General features: G+C 43.0%; 1 protein-coding gene across 1 annotated transcript in view; it reads right to left on the bottom strand.

Moving 5' to 3' along the window:
* Ryr3 (ryanodine receptor 3) overlaps positions 1–26,810 on the bottom strand; it is a 429,760-nt gene that overhangs the window by 172,618 nt on the left and 230,332 nt on the right. The window contains exons 34-42 of the mRNA XM_038331390.2: positions 25,831–25,867; positions 24,298–24,461; positions 18,850–19,015; positions 13,931–14,017; positions 13,297–13,523; positions 10,762–11,554; positions 8,203–8,403; positions 3,203–3,305; positions 2,264–2,401 (exon numbers count right to left, since the gene is read on the bottom strand). Of these exons, the coding sequence (XP_038187318.2) occupies positions 2,264–2,401; positions 3,203–3,305; positions 8,203–8,403; positions 10,762–11,554; positions 13,297–13,523; positions 13,931–14,017; positions 18,850–19,015; positions 24,298–24,461; positions 25,831–25,867 (1,916 nt within the window). The remainder of the gene's footprint in view (positions 1–2,263; positions 2,402–3,202; positions 3,306–8,202; positions 8,404–10,761; positions 11,555–13,296; positions 13,524–13,930; positions 14,018–18,849; positions 19,016–24,297; positions 24,462–25,830; positions 25,868–26,810) is intronic.

The raw sequence follows: 26,810 nt of genomic DNA, 5'->3' as shown, positions 1-26,810 counted from the left end.
AGCATTCAAATGAGTTTCAGTACGGTTTTGTTCTCTCTTTTTGTTCTCTCTTTACTCAGCCCATCTGATCCACAACAACAGCTTCTAGAAGTGAATCTTGGGGAGGGGTTGCCGCCACCTTCCTGGACAATTTCCAGTTCAAATCTTTGGCATCATGGACTTTTCAGTGTCAAAATTCTGAATGGCATTCAGTCCCGACTTTTATCATGAATGACTACTAGCAAGAGTTATTAGTCTCAGATGAAGGAGGCCGCATGGCACTGTGGGAAGAGCAGACACCTGGAGTGAAGTCATAGCTTCACTTAATTTAGCAGTCTCAGATTTGTGCTAATCAGTCACCAGGAAAATATTCTGGATCAAAGCTGTAAGGCAAAATCATTGAACTAGTATCTCTTGATTATTTTGAGTCCTATTTCCCTCAACTGAATAACAAAAAAATGGAGAGTTAACATCTGTTAGGAACATTAATAACTGGCATATGTGGATATATTTGGTAAATTGTCAATTTACTATAATCCCCTAAATTTTTATTATTTTGTCAAGATAAGTCATGTAAGTAGTGACATGAACAAGCTGTCAGTAATTTATAGGATTCTAACCATTTTTACAGTTAGCTGTACATTTAGAAACATTGTCTCCATATGATCCAAATAAAAATAATTCTCTAGTGGCATATTAAACAACTTCCGAAAATTTATCTTAAAATATCATTCCAGGCACGCTTTTGGGACATTCTCCAGGGAGCCCACATAATAACAACAAGTGTTACTTGAACTGATTGACAATTTCCTTTATTTCTGGGACCTTAGAAGACTCAGGATACAAACTTGGATGTCTCATAAATCCACATGTCAGAGGAGGACAGCATGGTGAACCCCTGCAGCCCCCTGTTACAGGCCTGACAGGTGTGTATGTTCTATCCAAGCAGAAAGAAGATGCTCTGCTTTCTTTAGCGTAGAGGAGCAGTTGTACAGGAAGTAATCCATGGTGTTTGAACCCATCCCCAGTGTGAGACTCCACAGAGGCAGATGATGAATGGTTTCATCTGACTGACCTGATCCACTTAATATGACATGATCACTTTGTGGGAACTGTATTCCTAACATTCTGCCAAAAAAGCATCCACTTCTAGAATCAATTCTCAACAGGTGATATATGAGATATGTAGGCCGATGCAACCTATTTGCAGTACTTCTTTGGTGGTAACCACAAAGAGAGTCTCTATTTACTTATTTCTAGTATATGTTTTGGCTCTACAATCCAGTTGGCTCACCCTCAAAGCCAAAACCTTTCTTTGGTGCTAGGATAGGACTCAGCAGGATTGGCAGAGTCATGTTACCATGTATCCTCTCAGAGGCTTCAAAGATCTCACTGATAAGTGGGAATAATTTATTCCCCTCAGAGGTATTCTGACAAAGATGAAAGGTTAATAGAGAGGGTGATAAGATGTGTGAGCCCTCAAAGTGGCATTCCCAGGCGCACCTATCATATTGTGACAGTCTATTTCTTTAGTAGGTGATCTGAAAGTGTCTTCCAAGATAGACAGGAACAGGGAAGAAGATGAAAAGCAATGACATTGAACCTGGGACATTTCTTCTTCTCTAGACAAATGACAAACTTGCCAACTCTGTAGCAAGGAGCAGATTGATTACATAGAATATTCAGACAATCTGTCTCTTGAAATGTTAACTCATTTAGAGACAGTCAAGCAACATGGGTCAAATGGCTGAGGTTACCTACTGTGCAAAGAAGAGAGAAGTGAATTGGGACAATACTTGCCATCTTTAAAGAACAGGTCAAAGACCGCAGGCTGTCGCAATCTCAACACCATACTAGAGAAAAAAGAAACCTTTACTTTCTTTTATACGTCCTGTTTCACTATTGTTTAATTTCTTTGGTTGGAGTAATTTTACTTGCTTAGGTAACTGCAAACAGAAGTGACAGAAATCAGCAACACTTAAAGGTTGAAAGATCAGAATCTGTGTGAGGATTTCTAAGTAGACAGATAACAAGAGAAGATACCAAATAGTTGATCTCTCAGGTGTCAGAAAATTCCAAAAGGGAATTCTTTGAATCACAGGAAAGGCAGAGAATAAAAATCCTAACACTGTCTATCAACAAGTAACACAATGCCCAATGTTTGCTTTAGCATTAAACAGCCGCCACATGTCTTAGCGTATGTGTCAGAGAACCAGTTACCTCGATTGAGTCTCAGATGAGTGTGCATTTGTGAGCAGCATGATTGAAAGTCAGTGGTACTTACTAGGATACCACTCCTCTTGCTCTGTTGGTTGCTCCTTCTCTGGCTTGGGTGAGCCCTTGATTTTATACACCAAAGCACGCAGTTTTCCTGTCCAGGAAGTGTCTTCCTCCTCCTCTTCTTCTTCCTCCAAGGGAACCCCTAGCAAGTCACAGAACAGAGTGCAGACCCAAATAGTACCTTAAGAGTTAAGAAGAACACAATAAAGCAAATCCCCAACCTTCTGAAACATTTTCAAGAGATTATAGGCAGCCTCCCAAGAATATTTATCTGCATTATGTTTTTCAAATAGTTGCTAAAATATATGATTTTCTGTGTCTCGGAACATCACATAAATTTAATTCCAAGGCTTTACTTTTTTCTAACCTATATTAAAGAGAACTCTAGAGTCTCTAGAAATACTATAACATTTATTATTTCAAATGAGAAGCTCAGCTTTTGTCTACATATTACTCAATTTATCCATATAAAAGAATCATAAATGCCACCACCCACTTAAAAATCAGCAGATATGCATCAACGTAGGGGACCATGGCTTAGAATCCTTCAGAGAAAACACTGATACCCACTTTAAAAATATCATGATAGCTAAAAAGAAAAGGGATCAAAGTCTTGGCTTGGCTGGAAGAGCATGATGTCATTCATTACCACCGTAAGTGAACTGGGTATGGTGGCGAATCAGTCACAACCTCCCCCACCCCCCACCCCCCCACCCCCCCACACAAAGACCTTCCCACTCCCTCTATTTATCCTCACAAAGATTCTTCTAGGCAAACGGGTTTTCAGTCTCCCATTCTGCCAGGGACTCTTCCTGTACCTTTTCTGACATGTGTCTTTTGAGCAATAGGTACCATAAGGTCAGACATAAGAGTAACTTCTCAACCCCTCCCTAGCATTCTAATAAAGGAAGCTGGGGCTCTTGCTCATCTCGCAGCCGCTCACCACAGTGCACCAGAAGGTCCTCGTGGAAGTCGTACAGCTCCTCGCGGATCTCCTCCGGGCAGGGGCAGTTCTCTCCCATGTGAAAGTTGAGGAGCATGTTGATCTGTCAGGGCAAAAGAGGCATGGATGGCTAGCTGGTCTCCATGACAGCTGGGGGAGCTCAGCTCATGCCTCAGACACCAAACAGTCTTTGAATTTATTTACATGTTTTTGGAGGGTGGGGGAAGTAAAAGTGACCAACATATAAAAATAGCTTTCTCTGTCTCTTTTCTTATACGAAGGAAATTTGGACAGTATTTAGAGTAGAAAATTCCTGCCACCTGAAGCCGAGTCCTGTTAACAACATTAGGAAATTTATTTCAGTCTTTATATATATCCTCACAAATCTAAATCCCATTCTCTACATAAATTTTCTTAAGATTCAATTTTTGACGGACTTTGCCTTGGACATTTGTGGAACACGAGTTTAAAATGGTGAAATTATTTATTTCACTCTATGGATGGATGCAAATTTATATAAAATTAAATTTCTGTTATATCTTTGTTTCTATTTTTATTTTTTTATTTTTTATTTTTGGTTTTTCGAGACAGGGTTTTCTCTGCAGCTTTTTTTTTTAAGTTTTATTTTTTTTTATTTTTTATTTTTTTTTCCTCATGGTTTATTTTTTTTTTATATTTAAAAAATTTCCATCTCCTTCCCTCCTCCTCCCCCTTCCCTCCCCTCCTTCTCCCCCTTCCCTCCCCTCCCCTCCACCCAAACCTCCCCTCCCTCCCTCTCAAGGCCAAGGAGCCATCAGGGTTCCCCACTCTATGCTAAGATCAGGGTCCTCCCAACTCCCCCCTGGACCAGGATGGTGATCGACCAAGCTGAGAAGGCTCCCACAGAGCCCGTCCATGCAGAAGACTCAGAGCCCAGAGCCATTGTCCTTTGCTTCTCAGTCAGCCCCCGCTGTTGGCCACATTCAGAGAGACGGGTTTGGTCGCATGATCCATCAGTCCCATTCCAACTGGAGTTGGTGATCTCCCATTTTTTAGAGCCTGTCCTGGAACTAGCTCTTGTAGACCAGGCTGGCCTCGAACTCACAGAGATCCGCCTGCCTCTGCCTCCCGAGTGCTGGGATTAAAGGCGTGTGCCACCACCGCCTGGCTTCTATTTTTATTTTTTGATGGAGGAGTGTCTATGTGTTACTTTCATTAATAAAGAAACTGCCTTGGCCCTTTAAGAGACAGAAAATTAGGTAGGCGGAGTAGACAGAACAGAATTGTGGGAGAAAGGAAGCAGAGTTGGGGAGACGCTTCAGGCAGTTGCCATAGTGAGTCGCCATGCCTCTCCTCTCTGAGATGGACGCAGGTTAAGATCTCTCCTGGTAAGTGACCATCTCGTGGTGCTACACAGATTACTAAATATGGGTTAATTAGCCAATAAGAGGCTAAAACTAATGGGCCAGACAGTGTTTAAAAGAATACAGTTTTCGTGTAATTATTTTGGGTAAAGCTAGCAGGGTGGCGGGACGCAGCCCCGCCGCTCCTTCTACAGTTTTTTGTGAGTATCTTGTGTGGTATGACGTGTGTGTGTGTGTATGTGTGTGTATGTGTGTGTATGTACGTGTGCACATATGAGCCATGGCATACATGTAGAGGTCAGATGACAAACTTAGGGATTGCTCCTTGCCTTCTATCTTATCTAAGACCGGGTCTTTATGTTTTGGTTTTCACTTCATACATCAGGCTAGCTGGCCTGTGAACTTCCAGTAATTCTCCTGTTTCCACTTCCCTTCTCTCCACATGGGCACGGGGATTACAGATGCTCACACCATCCATCAGTTTTTATGAGAGTCTAAGTATTCAAAATCACGTCTTTATACTTGAGTGGCCAGTGCTTTTACACACCAGATCATCTCCTGACTCATTTTTGTTTTTTTTTATAAACAAAGTTGCTTTGAATATTTTATATGCTTTTTATTCACATTTCAGACTTTTTTTTAGGATAAACTAGAAGCAAAATGAATGGAGCAACAGGTGTGTACCATTTTTAATGGCTTGTGATATGAATTGTAAATCGCTTCCCAGAAATCTCACAACAATTTGCATTATTTCAAATTTATGTAAGTTTGTGTTACTTTGGCATCTCTATTACAGTAATGAGAACTTAACACATTTTCAAATATTTTCCAGTTTAATGGGTGAAGAATAACATATTCCTGTTGCTTTGATTTGCATTTAATTGGTGAGGTTGAAATTCATTTTCCACGCATTAAGAGTAATTTTATTGCATATTTTGTAAAGATTTTCTTCTCATGTTCTTCCTCCATTTTTCTACCAGGCAATTACCCATTTGAAAATTAGTTGGTGGAGTGCTTTGCATATTTTTCTAATGAACTTAAACATTTTCTGGAGTTTTAGTTGCTTAGAATATATACTCGATAAATTTCTGGAGTTTGAGTTAGCTTTTGATTTTATGTGTAGGGTCTTCACTTGGGTCCTGGTGTTGAGATGTAGATTTATGTTCTATGCTCACTCTGCCTTTCTTTTTGCTTCTATTATTCTGTTCTTGATGTTTTTCTATTTGCCATGCAGTTTTCTTACAGTTTAGTGAGACACACAAATTTATGGATTAATATTTTAAACAAACAAGACATACAAACTTACGAAGAGACATGATCACAGTGAAGGACACTTATCAAAACCAAAAAAATCTGTGTTACAGTAATAAATGTACTTCATCACTAGCTGACATGAAGAGACCTCGTGGCTACTTTCAGAGCCCCTGCATCCTGAAGCAGTGTTGAATGTAAAGACATTCCTAAGTGTAACCTATACAGACTGTCATGCAACATGTGCGATCCCCAGGAGTGAGAAAGCGGGGCGGTTGTTTTGCTGTGTACATTAACCATGAAAAGTCATGCTAGCAGAGGTCAGTGAAAACGCTCTGTTTCCTAGCTAGGCTCCTGGACTTCAAAATGCTCCCTGCGGGCCCGCAACTATAGGTCCGTGATGAGGTGGAGGAATTGCAGAAGCAGTTAGAGGTCCCCCCCACACCCCGTTGTGACTCAGCCATGCTATCCCAACCACCAGGCATAGAGCTTTTCCTTAACTGTTGAGGACTTCATAGTTGGAAAACATTCTAATGTCTTACTAAATTTTAACATGATTCAGAAGTCTCTCATTCAGAACTTCTCTTTCCAATCTTTTTCTTCTTTCTTTATTTTGTTTTGTTTTCTCTATGTAGCTTTTTGGAGGCTTTTGTGGAACTTGCTTTGTAGACCAGGCTGGCCTTGACCTCACAGAGATCCACCTGTCCCTGCCTCCAAGTGCTGGGATTAAAGGTGTGAGCCACCACCACCTGGCTCAAATCTTCTTGTAAGTAGGTAGAGATATTATTTATAACTAAATACTACCCATGAAATAGGTTGGAAAAGGGAAATCATGTTAATCACAACAAGATAGGGTACACTTTTTAAAAAATAAACAAAAGGTTGTATGATATGGCTTCAGAGTGCAAAGTGAAGATCTTTATTGAATGACTCCTGTCAACAAAACTTAGGAAGGGTCCCACCTGATGAAAGAGCACACAATGAAAAGGTGGAAAGACAGACCAGGCAAGATCTGCTGCTAGTTGGGTCTAAGCTAGCCAGATGGCCAGAACCAAACAAGCAAGCCTTTCATGCAACAAATTGGCGCCCATGTGGCCAACCAAATCTATGTAAAACCTGAGAGGGCTTGAAAATAAATTCTGGACAGGAAGACATACAGAGCTTAGCACAGCTTCTAGCTGTCTGCTGGCGGCAGGCCACAGCTCCTTTAAGAGAAGTTTTCCTGACTCAGCAGCAAATAAATTTGGTTTACTTATTATTGCCTTCCAATTATTCACAGAAGTTTGAGAGATCATCATTTGCTCAGTGTTATGGGGCACATTCATATCCACCACCAGTCTCAAAAGCCTATAACATCTGTAATACACTTGAGGAATTCTTGGGTGGCAGTTGGAGAAACAGCATACTCATACATTTGGTTCAGCACAATGACCTCTCTCAGTCAGTTCCAAGGACTTTCATTTTGCAACTAGAGAGATGATTAGCTTTGCCTTCTTGTTATGCATTATCACTCATGAGTCTTTTAAAAGCTCAGATGGGTGGTTCAATGGAAAGACCATATAAATAACTACGTTCCATAAAATAGATTGGGAAAGTAACTGAATGAAGTTGTAGTTGTGCCATTAAGATAAAATAGTGGTAATTATAGTGACAACAATGAATAGTATGCTTATTAAAAATTTATAAGACTCAAAGATGTAGTTTCAAAGGCAGAGCTGGTTTCTTCACTGCGGGATCTACCTTCATTTTGAACACTAAGGGAACAGTGGGCAACAGGCCTGGGTAGCACTATTAGACCGTGAGATACCACTCCCTCATTTAAACTTATCTAAAGTCATCTTCTGTCTCAGCAGTGACAACAAGTGGGTTCTATATAACACATTGCAAAGGATGATTTGCAATGAGCTCTGTTCTCCAGGCTTCGTGGGGCAAAAAAGGCTTCATGTAAATTTAAGTCAAAGGTGCTTGGATGTGTCAGGTGAGGAAGGCTGCACCTCAATTCTCACAAACTAGGGTGCACCAGCTACTTTCTTGTCTCTAATAGAGAGGTAGGGATTTCTGGAAGGGTTAGTAACATTCTTCTGAGCAGTAGATGTGGCCAAGGTATCTGTTGAACCTCAACATTCTTCCTCTGGTTTTCCACCGATTAGTAAAGGCGCACATAGGGAAGGAGAGGGTGGAAGAAGGAAGCTCTGCCTTATGTTCAGTTTAGAAATGTTCCCCCCACCCCAGCCAAGATAATTGGCAAGTTCTCCCCAGTCATTATTTACTTAGGACTCAGCCTGTCTCTTGGTGCTGTGGTGATTCTTCTAGGAATCCATAGCTCTTCAGTTTGCCGAAGATAACACAAAGGGCTCATGTACCCTTTTCCACAGGAAGTGGAATGGAGTTCAGGATGGGACTCACCTGCTCCTGGGGTGGTGAGCGGAACTCCCGTGTCTTCCGGGCAGTTAGGGCTGCAGACATGTTCAGGGCCTGCATGAGCTCATTGTAGCGGAATTTCTGATTTGCCTGAAGCTTGGACACATAAATGTCACCAAATGCCACAATAGCCTCTACTCGATGCTGCAGTTCACAGTCACAGAGGTAGCTGAGGAGTTCACACATCTGTAACAAAAAGTGTGTGTGTGTGTGTACATCCTTATAGAATGCACTTAACGCAAACAGACAACATTGCCAGTGCCCTACTTCATAGCCAATAACATTGAGACTTAGGTAAGTGCAGTGATCCATGTAGTGTCATAGAGCAACCATGCAGCTACTGAATCCAAGTCCACCTAAATCCGAAGATGAACTGTTCAGCCACTGAGGCCAGAGAATGAGAGAAATGAACTCACTGAAAATAGCATCTTCTAGAAGATGTGTCCCTCAGGAGTCATGTTTGAAAACCAGAATCTAAATACTCATGTGAGCATTGTTTTCCTTCTTCCACCGTCCAGCAACAGAAGATGGGACAGCGGAAAAGCATGTTCTCCATCTCATCTTCAGGGTGGGTGCTGACTGCACTGCCCCAAAATGGTTAGTTCTTTTGTTATTATAATAATCTATCATTCTGTAAATTTAAGTTGTTCTAAAAAATGCTAAGTGTGAGAAAACTGTAAAGAGTTGGGGAAAATCATTAAAGTCTGAAAGTGTTTTACTTTCTAGTGATGGTCCTGACTCAGGGACAAGGATGCGCTTGGACGCATCCACACTTAGGGCATTCATCATGGCAAAAACATCATACACTAAGCGCTGAGAGTGACTATCCTCTGAGCCAAGGTATCACCACTTCTATGCTGGGCTTTCTGACTATTCATGTCCCTTCACAGAGGGACAGAGAGGGTCAGAAGACCCTCACCTTACTCTCCAGCCATTTCCTACCACGTTATACACGCTGCCTTAATTGCACACGGCCTCAGGAGGGTTAGAGTCCATAGGCCGGAAAAGACAAAGAAGAGGGAGTGGAGGGCTAGAGTCCACAGGCTGGAAAAGACGAAGAAGGAGCTCCGTCTACACAGCTACAAGGAGGACCTCATTTTTCCTGGTTAAAGACTTTCCAGGTGTGGCCTGTTGGGGAAGGAGCACCCAGACCCCTCTAAGCATCCCTTCACCTATGATCTGCAAAGAAGCCCAATAAAGACACTGGTTCTCCAGTGTGAACTTTGATGAGATCATCCCTTGGTTTGCCATCATAGGAGAAAAGATAGAGATGTTGCTTATATCTCCCCCAGGGAAGGAATTTTAGCAACCAATGGTTAGTCTCTCATTAGATGGGATCCCTCTCATCTGTGTGGTCCATTGTCAGCTGAAGTGTCACTATGCAGTGCATGACTGAATCTCTGATAATCACTTTAAAAATCCCTCAACTGGCAATCATAGATGCTCTATCTCAGAGGTCAAATATGAAACAGAAGAACTTCAAGCACTGACCAGAGGATTTACACCATAGAAAAGATCTTCACTCTTTTTCATAGCTGTGCACTTAAATGATTTAATAAAATGCTAATGTGTATGTTTGTGTGTGTGTGCATGCGTGTGTGTCTCTCTGTGTGTATGCCTGTATCATTCTATATAAACTACATTTCTCCTCTATACTCAACATCCTGATTAACTGACTATGCACAAATCCCATTATATTAGAAGAGAGAACTTTTATCATAGATTACCTCACTATGGCACATTCTATGAGATGATGGAACATGCTTTACATGTTTCATGAAAATATGTTTGGCATTATCTTTTTGTATTATTTCCATTTTACAGATAATAACTGTAAGGCCTTGGCTAACTGCTGACTTGGTGAGTTTACATAATCCAGTAAGCAGCAGAGGAGAAGGAATAAAACCCTAGGAATGGCTGACCCAGGCTCACTGTTCTTCATCTTCTTTCCTCTTTGTCTCGGTGCTCAAAAGACAAAGGTTATCATCCTTAGCATAGATCTCATGGTAGCTTACACGAGAAAGCATAGCTTCAGATGGAACTGATGGCCCTTAGGTGGTGCCAGGAGCATGCTCCTTACTCTGTGTAACAGTTATGTGAATACTGGGTCAACAGGGCCCCGTCATATTAGTGTAAGAACATAGCTTAGTGAGAGTGGGTAATGACTGTGGTGGTCCTGTATGTTAGTTCCTTGGGGGTTACTTTGGTTACAACCAGAGTCTTAGCCCTTTTCTAAACAGGTACCTCTAAAATAATCACCTTGGTCTCAAAGGCTCAGAGCCGTGGGCAAACCCAACCCTGGTGAAGAGACTTCTACGTGAAGTCTAAATGTTTCAATGTATCTTCCTGACAAAGGTTGGCGTTTTCATGTTGGCTTGGGAAAGCTTAGAGAGTGGATTCCATGGAAAGAGGCATCTCCCAGGGACTCTCTGCACACTATTGCTTCAGCAGCAGACTCAGGCTTGTGCCTGGAGTCCCCATACCCAGGCTTTCCTCCCTCCCTCCAGGGCACTTTACCAGAGCACGTCAGTTGTTCCCAGTTACCTGAAGCTTGACAGACTCGGGCAATCGGGTCTGCAGCAAGCCTTTGACCGGAGCCTCCTTGCTGGCCTTTTCTCCAGCCTCCACTGCCTTTTCCTCGACTTGGGTGGCTTCTTTTTCTGCTCCCTCTTCTGTCTCCCCGCTGTGCTCTCCAAACACAGAGGGATCAATCAAGAGGAGAATCTGACGAACATCGTCATCATCAAAAACGCCCATGACTAGCAGGGTTCCGATGAGCTTCAGCACAGGCACAAACTGGAACTCCACTGAACCGCCAACAGGGTCTCGGATGTGGGCCCCACTACAGTGCACGGCCTCTGTCAGCATGCTCAGAGCCTTGGTTTTGAGAATCTCCAGGGGAATCTCGGGGCTCTGCTTCTGGTGCTCCTCATTAGTCACCACGAAGCAAGGCGTAGAGAACCTGAAGCCTGGCTTAAGGCACGTCCTCGGGCCCACCCCAGGCAGCCCATGCCTCTTGGACTCATCTGGGTACAGGCGGATATTCCTGGTGGTGTTGGTGATGGGGATGATGTACTCATTCTTCATCATCAGCTTCCTCTCCTTAGCGTTGGCCAGGTGGATGCTAATGAGCAGGTCATAGAAACCCGCTCGGAGGAGGCCAGGCAAGTACTTGTTGTCAATGGCATGGAGGAGCTGGGAGAGGTCCACGTGGCTGCACAGGGCATAGGCAACCCGGCTGTTCCCCAGGGCACACACAGCGCTGTAGAGCCTCAGGGTGTGGTAATGGAACTGCATCAGGTCCTCCTGCTCACAGAGCTCAAGGATGTCCACACACCTGAGGAAGACAAAGCAACCGGCCATGCCACAGTGAGAGACAAGTGTCAGAATTCAGTGGCGCCGCCCCCCAAAACCCCAGGGACCTCAACCAGCGCAGCCAAGGCAGAAGGGACAAAAATCTCTGCCATGCTTTCTCTATTAGGGTATTTTTCTATTAGGGTACTATGGTCCACATCCTAGTTCCTAATGACCCACCTGGTCTTGTTATAACAATCTAAAAAGCCTAGGAATGTAAGACATTGGCTTATTGAATATCAAAAAATTGAAAAAGAGGTGGAAACCCTAAGGTCTCAATGAGAAAGACAATATGACAATGACCTGGCCTTCTTATCTGAATGGGTCTGCTTCCTGACACAAGCCTCTCAGAAGATGCAGCTCACGCCCACTGCCACTCCCACCGCCATGCCCACTGTCACAGCTACTACTGTCACCTCCCACTGCCAATCTACCATTCACACCATCTGCACAGTCCCGCTCTGCAGCACCTAAAGGTCTTTCTGTCCTTCCATCTGCATTGTTATTCTGAGAGGAAACACTTTCCCAACTGGTACTCATTGGCCTAATCCGGCAAGAGCTTTCTTCTGACGTCTGCAGCCTGCTTGCCTGTGTGCTGTTCCCTTGCCCATGGAGGCCCAGAGATAGGGTTCTAGAATGGATGCAATACTTTTCTTTACTTTGCCCATACTCGCCTCTGTTGAAGTGGTACATGATCCAAGGGGATACCCAAAGGTCAGTCCTATGGGTGTCAAACACCATCACTTTCTGCACATACTTTTATATTTTTAATATTTGTGTTATGTAGATGAATGTTCTGCATAGATATAGATATAGATATAGATATAGATATAGATATAGATATAGACATAGACAATATAGGTATAGATATAGATATAGATATAGATATAGATATAGATATAGATATAGATATAGATAAAGGTATGTGCCAAGATATGTGCTATGTGTATTTGTGGTGTCCATAGAGATCAGAAAAGGACAGGACATTGGATCCTTGGAACTGGAATTAAGTATGATTGTGAGCCATAAGGTGGATGCTGGGAATTGAACCTGGGTCCTCTGCAAGAGCAAGTGCGCTTACCAGTGATCCGTTTTTGTCCAACCCATGCACATGCTTTTTCAGATAAGGAACACAGAGATAAAAACATACAAAACAATAAAACTTTGTTCTCAATATGGCCAGAAACCATGCTGGATTTCTCCCATACAACCTCACTCTCACTCTGGCAGCAGTGTGGGTGGCCTTGTCTTTTGCTGTGTGACTGAAGTGGCTGCAGCTTGGAGTATGTGAGCAGCTTACCAAACTACACACGCAGAAAGTGAAAGTGTTGGGACTGAACCCAGTCACAATCCTATTAACAAAGGGGCACAACGACCCCCAATTCCTAGGTCTCTAAGTCAAGCTAGACATGGGTCATTCTTCCCTTTATTTTTGTGAAATTAAATATATGTCTATTTCAATATCACTTGTTTGTTAATTAAAAGCATGGAAATATTTCCTGATTCCTGGTCTACAGAAGATACCATGACTGGGGCGTCGTGGTGTATTCTCTGCCGTTTTTGACTGAATGATGAGACGGGAAGGAGAAAGGATAGAACTAATGTATTGTGGGGAATGAACAGTTATCTTGGGATAGCGTTGGACACACTGAAGATGTTCCTAGTTCCCTTTGGAGCTTCCTGGCTTCCCAGGACTGTTCCTTTCTTTGTGGGTCCCTCTAGTACCTGTTCTCCTCCGGAATGTGGAGTGCCATCATTTGCAGGGGTTCTAGGCACTGCACCACCCAGCCATGGCGCTCGCTCACCCGCTCTGTCTCCACTTTGAGGAAGCTGCTGGGCATGCGACTCCATAGCACAGGCTGGATGGTTTGGACATCCAGCCGAGGAGGACACTGTGGGGTAGGGTTCTTCTCTTCACTCTTAAATATGGCTGCAGACAAGGGCATTGCATTCTGGGACAAGGCAGAAAGACATCAGAGAAGAAAAGGGGCTCATTATAGGGAGAGTCTCAGGTGCTGGATCATGTACCTGGCGCACAATCGTCAATTTAACCAGTATAAGTTAAGAAGGACTATCTATCCCGAGGCTCGCCAAAGGCTTTGCTAGTTAGGATGGCACACTATGGGTTAGGTGAGAAGTAATCAGTCCTTTTTGTAGCCAAAATGGGTGGGAGAAAAGAAAAATGAGAAAGTATACTCCATCCTTGGGACCTCCCCACAAATTATAGAGGCCCGAGAGAGGCATGGGGGTGAATGATAAGCAAGAGCTCTTCCCTGCCTTCTGATGCCTGGGATGTCACCATGACGACTGCTGCTGCCTTCCCTTGGCATGGGTATTAATCGAAGGGACAGATAAATACCTTCAGTTTTCCAAGTTCAAACTGAAACAAAGATGTGCTTGTAGGCTGGAGGAAGACCGCTGGGAAGACTTTGGTGTTAGGCTCCACCTGGAAACCAAAACAAACCAAGAGTTTTGCCCAGGGCTGTGGGAATCAGTTTGCTAAGCCACGGTAGTTAGTCTTCAGCCACCCCAGTCAAGTTCAGCTGAGAGGAGACAACTGGCTGGCTGGTCACTCCCCACTGCTCAGACACTCTCAGAGACCCAGTATGTCTTACTTGAGACTGTCACTGCTCCAGGTCTTCAATCCCTTCTGCTCTGGGATAAAATATCTTACACCCTTCCCCTAACTTCCTTAAGTACTTGTATCCAGCAGCTTTCCCTGCAGTTCAGGAGCAGAGTCATAATGCCAGAAGCTTCTGTTACTCACTAGCCAGGAAAAGCACGAATGGCTACTCAACAGCTGTTTGTCTGGGTGGTGATTCGGGATCATTGCTGAAGGCAAATGGCAGGTTCATAAGCTCCAGGATACCCTGCAGTCAAGACTCTTAACCTCAGTCTTATTGAGACTATGGCACTGCTACCTTGGTGGGAGAGCTAACCTGAGTGCTACTGTGAGTGACATCCCTGTCCTGAACCTATTATTTATCCCTGAGCACATCCTAATCCTAACAATTAACAAGGCCTTCTGACATTGCCAAATGTCCTGGGCTGGGGGCAGACACACATCACAGTTGAGAATTGATGCTGTAAGGGCAAAGACTTTGAGGGTCTTTATTGGAATACAAATCTTGCCTTCTCCCTGGGATGCTCTGGATGCTTCTGTAGCCCCTTTCACTCTATATACATAGATTAAAAGGTTTGAGATTCTCTGGTTGGCTTCCAACTGCACCTTGCATGATTGTATGAGGCATTTGCATATGACACCAAGGGCTCCACTTATTATTTATTTACTGTGATGTATACAAAGTTAGATAATATTCCTCTACTACCATTAAGTCACTGGGGGATTGTTCCAGCTCTTTCTGAGTATAAATTCAAGGACTGGCTATACCTTGAGAATGCATTACCCCTACAGACTTCATTTTATATCTAGCAAACAGAAAGGTACCAAACATGTGGAGGCTGTCAGTCCTTGGGATAAGAGCCTCATCTAAATAGACTGGCTTTGGAAAGTAAGCTGCCTTATAGGTAGTTTCCGGCCTTTCAAGGATGGCTTATTGCAAATTTACTAAACTGCTCAACCAAAGTCCAGGGCTCTCCTCATGCCTGACTTAGGGAGTGCTCTGAAAGCCCTGATATAGAATGTTTTCTTGTGCTGAGCATACTCTTGCCATGATGAACAATGTGGATTTTGTTTAGGACTAATTTGGGCTCCACAGGGTATACAAGAGGAGAAAATGATACTAGTGATGTGTTAAACATTATTCTAGAAGGTTCCCGAGGACCCTCTATTTAATTCTGAGATTATGCTAATGGAAAATTCCATTACGCATGTGCAAGGAAAGCTGTTAGCCATTTGAACTGAAGCTGGAGAAAGGCATGGGCTTTCTGTTTGTTTTCCTTTGCAGAGGCAGAAGAGGAAGTTGGAGAGATCTGAATCATAAGAACATGATGCTCTGAAGGCGGAGGGGTCATGTGAAAGGATTGTAGGCACCGTCTGCTAGCAGCCTGACCCCGGCAAGGGCATAGGACCTCAGAACAATAAACCTACAACATGAAAAGTTGGGTCCGGTTAATAACTCAGAAAAACTCAGAAAGGGGTTCTTTCTAAACCCCCAGAGAAGAGCCTGGCTCAGCCCAGCAGGTGCCTTGGGTTGAGAGTTTGAGTGCCCGCAAGCCTGCTGATCTACGATGTAATGAACGTAGGTCGTTTTCAGCTGCTAATTTTATGGCAGTTTGTTAGGCAGCAAAGTGGATACAAGTGATTTCCCAGCCAAGTCAGCTAGCCTGACAGCACAAAATATCAGTGAGCGCTCATGAGGTACCAGCTGCTACTCCGTGGACAGTGAGCACAGAGCTGGGCCCTGCCCTGCGAGGACTCCCCAGCTGGAGAGGGTGCTCCCGTGCAATGAGCAGAACCTGGACTCGAGCTGTCGTGGACTCCATTTTTGCAGCTAAGGTTCTTTCTAAATCACTGACTGATCTATTTGTCCTTGTGCTGATACACGCTCCATTTCTAATCATGTGTGAAGGTCAGGCCCTAGAAACTGGCCCGAATCTCCAGCTAGCCTCCCTCCTAAATCTGAATCTCACAACTGGCTCTGCCTTTGTACTGGTGTGGGACAGTTACTCATGACTGACGCTTGAGTGTCTATTTTAGTTCTCACTTTCTACTGATTTTATTAAGTGGGAAAGAGAAAGGTTTTCAGATTGCCTAGCACCATTTAATGGGAGGCCTGGAAACACTGTTTAAGGGAATCTGTCTCTCATTATTTTGGTCCATTCTGAATTGAGGGCCCGTGTATAAATATTGCTGTCCCGTTCCTCTTGAGATAATTGAAAAATGAAAATGACTACAGCTGTGGAATAATAATGTTCCAGCTGCTAGGGACCAGACACATAGCTGGGCATGCTTTTGTCTCACCGAGATTAGAAAGCATAGTAGAATGGGAGTCTGCCTTAGCAGAAGAACCCTGCCACTATCCCACCCAGCAAAGGTCATTAGGACTAGGACACTGAGCAGCAGCAGAAGACTTTAAATGTATGAAATAAGGAAAATGCTCTAGGGGGGTATGTTCCCACCCTGCTCAAAGAGGATAATGGTCCAGCCTGATGCTACCTAGGAATCACCGTGCAGGATGTGACGAAGCAGCTGCAGCATCCTTCTCTTGGTTGGAGCGTCTTGTTAGTCAGCCTCATCAACTCATCTGGGGCAGGCAAGTCACTTCTATTGCAAATGCCACCTTGTCTTGCTTTTAATTTGCTTGTGTTTGCAGATCTCCAAAGTCCAACTGGTCATGAAAGTTATTAGATGTTCCAGAACTCTCTGCAGCTCAGGAGGGACCCTTCAGTCCAGCCCATTTCAGAAGGTAATGGGAAAACACTAATGGATTCTGAAGGACAGCAGTAATGTATATAAAAGCTTCTCAAGGGATTTGGGCTGAAGGAAGCATTGAAGCCCGGAAGTACTAGAAGGGTACTTTGCTCTCTTCCTCGGAGCCTGATTTTACAAATGCTGCTTTCTGGAAATGGCTGGGCCCTCCAGCTTTCAGGCAAGCTTGCCAAGTGTTGACTGTACTCCTCATAGGAGGAGGTTCTGAGTGTGTCATTCACCGGAGGAACCGCTGAAGAGACAGGTAAACGGCCTTTCTGTCAGCGAGCTGCTCCTGACATGTAGACAAAGTTTGGTCTACCCGTCATTTTTGGTTAGTGAATCTTTCAGGACTGGAATGACTATTCTGTCTGCTATACACCTTGGTCCATCTCCCCAAGCAGAGGCAAGAGAGCTGGCTGCTTATGGGTCTTTCAATTCAAAACCCGTGACCTGGGGCTGACCAAAGAATCATTTTTGAAAATCTATTATTTAATAACAGGGTATTGCATATCTTCTGTGGTTGTCTAAATTGCTGACACTAGAAGACCAAGTTTAGCTTCCTTAATACTGCACATCACTTTCATTCGGAGACCTTCCATAGTTCCCTGTTTCCTGTGTATATCTCCCTCCCTCTCCAAATGGAGCCCTTCTTACTACTCATCAAGCCAACTATTATTCCTTCTGCTGATCCATTGTGCCTCTCTAGGTTACTGCCCTTTCCATTCCCGCAAAACCAAGATTTTCCCCTAATGAGGCTCTGCTGCTTGTTCTTCATGGGAGAAAGGTTTTCTCTTAACTTCTTGAGCAAACTTTACCTACACATACATGAGACTCACTGTCCTGTGCTTAAGGAGTGTTGAGATCACTATTAGAGAATGTCCTATGGTGGGCTCTCTGGGTCTCTAGGCTCACAAATTACTACAAGGAAAGATCGACAAACAGTTTCCTTGTTTCAGTAAGTTGTGAAATTGTGCCGGCTGCCAGCGGTCGGAGGGGTTAGGAAATAACCACGATAGTCCTTTTATAATTACTCAGTTTTAATACAAGGGGAGATAAGGGAACTTACAGAACCAAGGGCCCAGCGGAGCAGAAGGTACACGGGGGAGAGCAAAGAACGGGACTCCTTCCGGCGCCCCGATCCTATTTAAGGGGAATGCTACTCCGCTGGGGCAGCCACGCCCCTGAACGCAGGGATTGGGCCAGCTGCCCCAACATGAAATGCTCAGTTAGACAGGTTTTTTTTTCTTGAAGTATTTTCCAGATTTTAGTAGACTAAATATTAATAAAATTCAAGAAAAAAGGGAATACGTGATTTTTCGCAATGTTCACATGGCTATAAGGAAGAAGACTTCTAATTTATTAGCTAATGGCAGATGTGTAACTGAAGGCTTTCCTGGGGAGTTCTATCGAAGTTTACAGTTTATGAACTAGGAAAACACGTGACTTGAAAAAAATACATTTTAAGAGATCACCTTAGGTATCCATTGGGAGTATAACATCTCCGTAAAGGGAATAATCAGTTTCTATAGGTTTTTATCTTGAGTAAATAAGTGTTTTAAAGTGACTGTTTCTGTTCACCCTTTAAATCTCCCATTATATCTAGCACAAACAGTAAAGGCAGCAGAGAAATATTTTTGGAGTAAATGAATGATCTTTCAGAGCTCAATAAAGGGAAGCTGCTGTTTCCTCTTGAAGTATATAAAAATCACCTAATAAATACATATACTTTTCTCTGTATAAAATACAATCACTCTGTTTTTGTTTATTTCCTAATCTAATGGCCAGTATACCACATGGGCTTACCAGCTGGTTGTGGGAGGATGATGAAGGTGGAAGAAAATTATTAGCCCAGGCCCAAAGCCCAAAGCCCAAAGCCCCAGCCCAGCCCCAGAAGCCACACCTACCTGGTAGCAGGTACCAAGTTCCTTCCCATTAGCTGAGAAGGACAACATGCCCATTGCCAGATCTACAAGGCAGCCAATCTCTAGGTCTGCATTGCTTCGACTTGATCTTTGGGAACTAGCAACAATGTCCCCACCCCAGACCATGTAGCAATTGCTGCGTTTCACACTGAAAACCAGAGAAAAGGGAGAAGTTACAGAATACAGTTTCTATATTCTGGTTTCTAGTCACAATTCACTTGTAAACTGCCTGTGAACCCTCTCTATGAGTTTTTCCCATTAGCCCTACACAATTGTTTTCTTGAATGAAACCATTCATTGTCAACTAAATGTACTCAGGCATGAACCGCTGTGTAAGGTGATGTGGTAATATGGTGGATCACTATTTCCCAACTCATTAGCAACCTGATCTTTTGATACCAATGAGGGTAATATTCCCAATTTTAGGGACAGAAAATCAAACCACAGAGAGGAGACTAACCTTAGGCGAATCTATAGAGGAATTTGATATGAGAAACAGAAGCAGTAACCTGGGTTCACTATCCCTCTCTGATATCCAGGACCACAGCCCACAAAGTGCTAGAAAACTTGGTCCATATTTCTTTGAATGGCAACTGGGGTCCAGATAGACCGCTTGTCTCTAGTGGTCTCCTAGCTCCCTGACTACTACACTGCACGTTCTTACTCCGGAAATCCACAAGTTAGGTTACTAAATAGCCTAAATAGCTAAATAACCGTGTAGGTTTTTCTCTCGCTAGCTGTGTACCACTTTTCAGAGCGCAGAACTCCATGTGACCATTACTTTAAAAAGCAAACTGTGGTGACCAAAAACTTTTAAAGGCTCCCAAACCAAGCTCCTCATCATTTTCACTTTTGTGGTGACAGGAATAAAATCCAGGATACTATGTAGAGGAAGGAGGGGTTCTATACCCCCAGCTCTCATTTCTTAATTGCAGGATTGCATACCCAGGGAGAGCTTTACAGAAGACAGGCTATGTGAGATGCCATCCTCAGAGCCTCTCACAATGGCTGGTGGCAAGAAGTAGTCAGTTCTGCCTCCCCGTCAGCTCACCTGGGGTGCAACAGCTGAAGGACCTGGGCTTCTGAATTGATGTGATGTGGCCTTTCTTAGGTTAAAGGACAACTGATTCTTTACTTGGTGCTAGAGAATTCCCTTTGAGCACACTGAGACCAATCTGATGTGGCTTGGCATGGGTTCCCATTGTGGCTCTCAGCAGTGGGAAGAAACCCAGACCATGTATTCAGCCCTGTGTGGTGGACAGATCCTTGAATCCTATATCCTGAAGGCTGTTTACCTCTCTGAACTATTCTTTGGAAAATCCGGGCTGGATTAAGAAATTCTGTTTTCTTCTATTTCTAGAAGTCTGCCACTTTCTCCTGTGAGTGGAAATCCCCTTTCATTTTCTCTTATTTGGGGGCAACAATGGGGCGGCTTTCTCAGAATGAGTGCAGAGACTGCTACAAACTGTGTCTTCCAGTTATAGCCATGGATAGATGATTTCTATAAAGCTCGAATTCAAGCCATGTTATCACTGCTTTTTAAATTACAGAATTCAATTACTGATGTATTGAGCTGTGTATTGTGAAGTGGCAGGCTTTGTGTATATTTTAAAGATACCAAATTTAAAATGCCCTGAAACATGTAAAACTCAATTCTGTGTTTATTGCTTATTATGTCAGACAAAGAACGAAGAATTATTGATCACCACGATGCACCAGACCTTGCCTTAACTGCTGACAATAATACTTGATATTTATCAAGTACTTGAGGCAAGGCCCTGTCTTAAACATTTCTTTTACTAATTAACTCATTTACATCTTACAGAACTCTGGGATTTGAATGATTATTCTCATTTTATATATAAGGAAATCAGAGTTCAAACTCGCATGGATAGTAAGTGACTAAGTATTGATCCTGAGTTGAGAGCCTATGCTTTTCACCATCTGCCCACAGGGTCTGCCATGAGGGTGACAAAACTCTCCTGTGCTGGTCAGCTTTTGGTGAGCTTTACTATATACAGAAAGCACCAACTGAAAAGGAACCCTGACTTGGTAGGGTGTGAAGAGCTACCCGAGAATAACCTACTACATCTTGAAACATAGCTGCACAAGGAAAAGGTGTTCCAAACCCAGAGGGTAGAAAATAGACAGATGAGAAGACATTGTTTTAAGGTCATGTTTGCATACATCCAGGCATTGATTTTCCCTGAGAGCAGTGTCAGTGGACAGTGGAGGACCTAGGTGGGCCTACAGCATAGTTCCCCCAAAGAGTCTTAATTCCTACTCCTAAGTTGTTATTCATGGGTTTTCCATTTCCCATTTATGGTCTTTATGTTTTCAGACTTATCAGCTCTTGGGACGAGGGCTTCTGATTTGTCAGTTGATGTGTGTTACTGTTCATCTGTTCAATTCCCATCAAACTAGCTTCTCTCAGGTATGCAGGCACTTTCTGATGTTGTAGAAACAGAGGCCTGCCTCAAAATCATGGAGCGAATGAGAGGGTTCTCTGATCCCAATGCTCTACCTTTATCTCCCGTCACTGGGTTGTGATTTATATATGTGATGAAATGAACCTGTTTCTCCAAACACTCCTGCAGCTCTTTTAAGAGGTCCTGCCATGAAACACTTAAACGGTGTTGATGAAAAGTCGACCGCATGCTTTTCGGTTTTCAGCTGTAGCAGGAAAAAAGTTGTGCCGTTTTAAAATGCCAGCTTTCTGGGCCATCCTGCCAGGGCAAACTCTGACTCTTTCAAGCAGGTAGTCCTGACTATGGAGCTTTTGATTGTTGTTTAACACTGTTGCAGCTTGCTTGCTGGCAGGGACCTTGAACCGCCACAGAGTTGTGATAAACAAGGCTACAGCCCATACCTCAGCCACAAGGGTGGAATCGCAGAAAGCTGAGGAATGGGCTGGATCTAGCTGTCAAAGCCATGGCTTTAATCCTACTTATATTGCTTGGTAAATTAAAGACTCGTGTGGTCAGGAAAAGAGAGAGAGAGATACACTAAAGAGAGATTTAAAAACAAAGAAAACCTCTAAATGATTTACACTGTGTTAAAAATATATGCATGCTAAAGGTTAAAGTTCTTAGGGTAAAAAAGGAAGAAAGAAAGTAGTTGGGTGTGGTAGTACACACCTTTAATCCCAACACTTGGGAGGCAGAGGTAGATTGACCTCTGTGACTTCAAGGTGTGTCAGGACACACCTTTAATCCGGATGCCTGGGAGGCAGAGACAGACAGATCTCTGTGAGTTCAAGGTGTTGTAGAGCACACCTTTAATCCCAGCACTGGGGAGGCAGATGGATCTCTGTGAGTTCAAGGACAGCCTGGTCTAAAGAGTTATTCCAAGACAAAGATATATAGAGAACCTGTCTCAAAAAGTAAAAATAAAAATAAAAAAAACAGAGGTTAAAATAAAGCCACGTAAAGATGGAAAATACACAGAGAATCTTGATACTGTATGCTATTATGCTCTCTTTGAATTGTTTGAATGCTGAGGAAGTAGCAACAGCTGCTAAAAGATATGTGTTTATAAATGCTGCTGAACTAATCCAAGATAGATATTTTGAAAATACCTTGACTTCAGAATTTGGATCTAAGGATATGATACTTTGGAAAAGAGATTCTTCTTTTGTTTTTACAGAAAATGAGACCCTGTGGATTGCTTCTATCCCAATATGGTATGATAGACCACGCCCTCCTGAAAGGTTGCTGTGAACACCTTCAGAAAATTACTTCACCCAACTGATGACTGAGATGAACCTGGCACACAGGTTACACCATGAAAGAGCTGATTAACAGCGTCCCTGTTCAGCAGGAAGCAGTTTGGAGAGAAATAACTGCACCCATGTTCCCAAATATTGTTTATAAGTGTTCTTTTACATTTAAAGGGGGATATAATATAGATATGAATAATTTGCATTGATATGGAGTTTGCTTTAGTGATTTAAATTTAAGGTCAATTTTCTTATATGTATATGTATTTCTGATACTGATTAAGGTATTGTGATTGTGTAGTTCATTTTAAAAATGTAATGTATAGAGGTTGTTAATGGATAGTCATCAATAATAGTAAAACTTGTAGTTATGTTAGTTAGATTTTCTAGATATATAGAGATATATTTAAGTTACATAGGCATTCTTCATATCTTTCAAAGACTACAGAATATCGCATTTTAGATGTTTTAATAACTTAGGGCTTTTCATGACAATGAGACATGTCTGCTCCTGGCAGCACCAATCTACTTCAAGAAGATGATCGGCATCGAAGAGGATCCTTATGGAGTTTGATAGCCATTTGGGCAAGAAACTGCTCTTGCCTGGACTATTGCATAAACTGGACACAGAGAACCCTTAGAGAGAGTACTACTGAACTTGCCTAAAGGTGAGATGATCTTTTGGGGTTCCTTATTCATGAAAGAGTCTGTGAGACATTCTACAGGACACAACAGATACTGACTGAATTGCCTTTGAAATTTCCTGCTTCAAGGAAATGTCTGCTCGAAACTATGGGACTGAAGGCCGAAGATGGATGCCCCAACGGTACAGAGGAACTTTGGGTGACTGTCCAGGCAGCGAGATGTCTCTGTGATTTCTAGAGTTTTGGAAGTAGCTTACTTCTTGTTCACCTAGGTAATATTATATCCTTCTGGAGTCTTTGATGGAATTGAAGAATAGATAGATAGTTATAGTTTTCCTTAGTTATGATAAAAGATAAAGTAGATATAAATACTGTAACTGTAATTCTTACTTGATAACTGTTGTTATATGTAATTTTACTATGTTAAAGTGAAAGCCTTCTTTTTTGTTTAAACAGAAAAAGGGGAAATGATGTAGGTGTGTCTTCTATCTATCTGTTGATTTCATTTGTTAATAAAGAAACTGCCTTGGCCAGCCCTTAGGTGGGTGGAGTAGACAGAACAGGAAGAAGGAAGTGAGGTAGATGGCTCAGACAATTGCCACACCTCTCCTAAGTGAGGCAGACTGACGTGCCTCTCCTCAGGGAGAGAAGCCAGCCACCAGGTCAGACATATTGAATCTTTCCGGGTAAGACACTACTCGTAGTGTTACATAGATTATTAGATATGGGTTAAAGAAAGAGATGTGAAAATTAGCTAATAAGAGGCTGGAACTAATGGGCCAGGCAGTGGTTAAAAGAATATAGTTTGTGTGTTGTTATTTTGGGTAAAGCTAGTCGGGTGCCATGGGAGCAGGGCAGGATGAAAAGCAGGCCTGCTCGCAGCCTCCTCACTACACACTCCCTTTCCACTGTCATGAGGATCCCAGTTTCCTTAATGATTTAAAAACAGTTAAGTACTTGTTCACCTTTTAAGACAGGCTGGGATGCTTTCTCTACCTGGGGTGAGGGATGAGGTGTACGTGGCTACTCCAGGGAGGAAGGAGCCTCCTGGGAGCCCCCCTTCCTTACCTTTCATGGACCCGGCCTCTTTCATCTCCCAGGGTGACAGTCACGGTACAGTTTTTATTCAGGTCAAACTTTTCACTGTACAAATGGTAGTCTGGAGTCACCCATCCAACCCAGACACACGATGGATCCTGCCCAGCAAAAATGCGGATAGCATAGTAGCATTGCTGTGGAGGGGAAAACAGGATGCGTGAGTACTGTATGTCTGGGGAGCAGAGCTGAGAGACAAAACCATACAGTAGCTCACTTGGCTCATTTTTATGAAGAAGTACACACAGAATATTTCTTTTCCTTTTCCTGAGTTGGATCTCACTTTGTAGGTCAAGCTGGCCTTGAACTAGTTGTACCCCTCCTTTCTTAGCCTGTGTCACCGTGCCTGGCTAAGGCAATACACTGTTAAGAAGGTATACAACGCTACACTCTAGACTTGGAACAAGGCTTTTGTTTATGCGAAGTCTTGAGAAAAGAGCTGAAAAAGAAAATGACTGTATCCCAGACGCCAACCCTCTTTGTGTGGCCTTTATGCCAACCATAGACAATGGTAAGGGTAAAAGTTCCCAAAGAGGATTGTACAATCTTTGAGGCTATCACCTTCTTGTACTAATAGCTATGCACCAGGAAAGGTGACTACTTCATTCCTTTCTTTATGACAATGAGCAGGTTTACTTATTGTACTGTGCCAACTTTAACTTTTCTTGACTGAGACCAGAAAACAAAAAGAAAGAAAAAGAAAAAAAAGGAAGCATAGTTAGAGAAAGCTAGGCTTGAATCTTCGGCACAACTGATTATTATTCTGTGAACTTGGGTCTTTTGTCTTCTCTGTGCACAATATCACATATCTCAAAGGGGTTGTGATTAAGTCAAATAAATGGAAATTAAATGGGACTGTACATAATTGCTGGACTGTAGTGCTCAGATATAGCAGAGTTATGATTTGCTGTAGCAAGCATCTTGGTCTTGGTGGTGTTCAGTTTATGAACTCGAGGAGAACTTTACAGAAGGGGCGGCATGTATTTCTCCCATGGACACCAGCGGCTGAGGGAGAATGGAGGAAGAAGGATACCAGGAAGCCTTTTTCCTGACTACTGTCGCTGTGGAAAGGAACCTGAAGTAGCTTCTCTCCTCCGGGATGCCTTCCTGCCCCTTCTTTGATTGCTTTCAAGATTGCTCCTGGCACTGAACAGAGACACTAGGGAACCGACTCATAGAAGTTGACACAAAAGAGCAAACAAAAGGATTTAATTGGGACTCTTCTAACTCATGTTTCTTTCAATCAGAAAGGCCATGATGGGTCCCTGGGGACATATGGGCAAGAAGGACACATGGTGCCCAATTAGGAGCTCCGGGTTGAGCTCTGCTTTCTTTCCCTTATTCGACAAACACCATAGAAATGTTCTGCAAGGATCCAAATGTATATTAGGAGACAGAGTAATTGACAATTAAAGAAGATCTCTAGACAAATCTTTGCTGTGTGGGGCATATTACCAGGAAGAGCAAATCAAATAATTAAAGCCATAATTGAGCACATTTACTTACCGTTGTTGTTTGAGAGAGTAGTTCTTGCATCTGTTTCCTAGGGGAAGGTAATCCACATTTTAGTCATCCGGCTGAATAGAACCCCACAGTTCTGACAGGCAATTGATCTACCTTTAACGATCAAGGCAGGCTTAGGAAACTGGCTGTTTTCTATACACAAGTGACTGCAACTGGTCTTGGGAGTTGCTCATTTGTAAGCTGCGGCCATAGACAGTACTATGGCTTCCAGCGTTCCCCTGCTGCAGGTTGTAAGTTAATGTGGAGGAGGATGGGGTGCTGTAATAACATGGGTAGAGAATGGGTTGCCATGCTCCCTCAAGCAGCTGTGCTTATTTAAAATCTTGGTGGAGAGCGAACCTGCTACAAGAGATTTGGACAAGACAGCTTAGACAGCAGGCACACACCAATGATTAAAAATAGACATCAAAGGACAGAAAGACAGCAAAGAATTCATGCCTTATGAGGAAGGAAGAAATCACATTACTCGAGAGGCACACCGAGGCAAGGTGGGAAATGCCCATAGCTATGCAAAGGTGGCAATTGGCCTTCTGAAATTTCTCATTTCAAACATAAGCAGTCTTTCTACTCCCAAACTGTGAGAATTATGAATGCATAGAGGCCCAAGCTCAGAGATTCAAGGGAGAGTAGAAACATCTTCTCCAGATGTTTAGCTATATGGGTTATTCTGTTTAGCTGCACGGGCTTTTTAACTTTGCAAGGCACTTCCACATACACATGGCCTTGCATGAACTCACTCATATGCACACACATATAATCATTTCTTGGTGTGTGCATGTGTACAGGTATAAATGTGTGCATGCATGCAGGGACACATGGATGCATGAATGCACATGTATGTACATGAGGATGAAGGCCAGAGATCAACCTCAGGGGCTGTTCCTTAGCCTCCATCTACTTTGTTTTTTGAGAGGTTGCCTGGCCAGTGAGCACATGAGATCTTCCTGTTTCTGCCCCTCTAG

Source organism: Arvicola amphibius, chromosome 5, assembly GCF_903992535.2.
Source record: "Arvicola amphibius chromosome 5, mArvAmp1.2, whole genome shotgun sequence".
NCBI classification, from domain to species: Eukaryota; Metazoa; Chordata; class Mammalia; order Rodentia; family Cricetidae; genus Arvicola; species Arvicola amphibius.
This window is presented reverse-complemented; position numbering and strand designations above follow the sequence as displayed.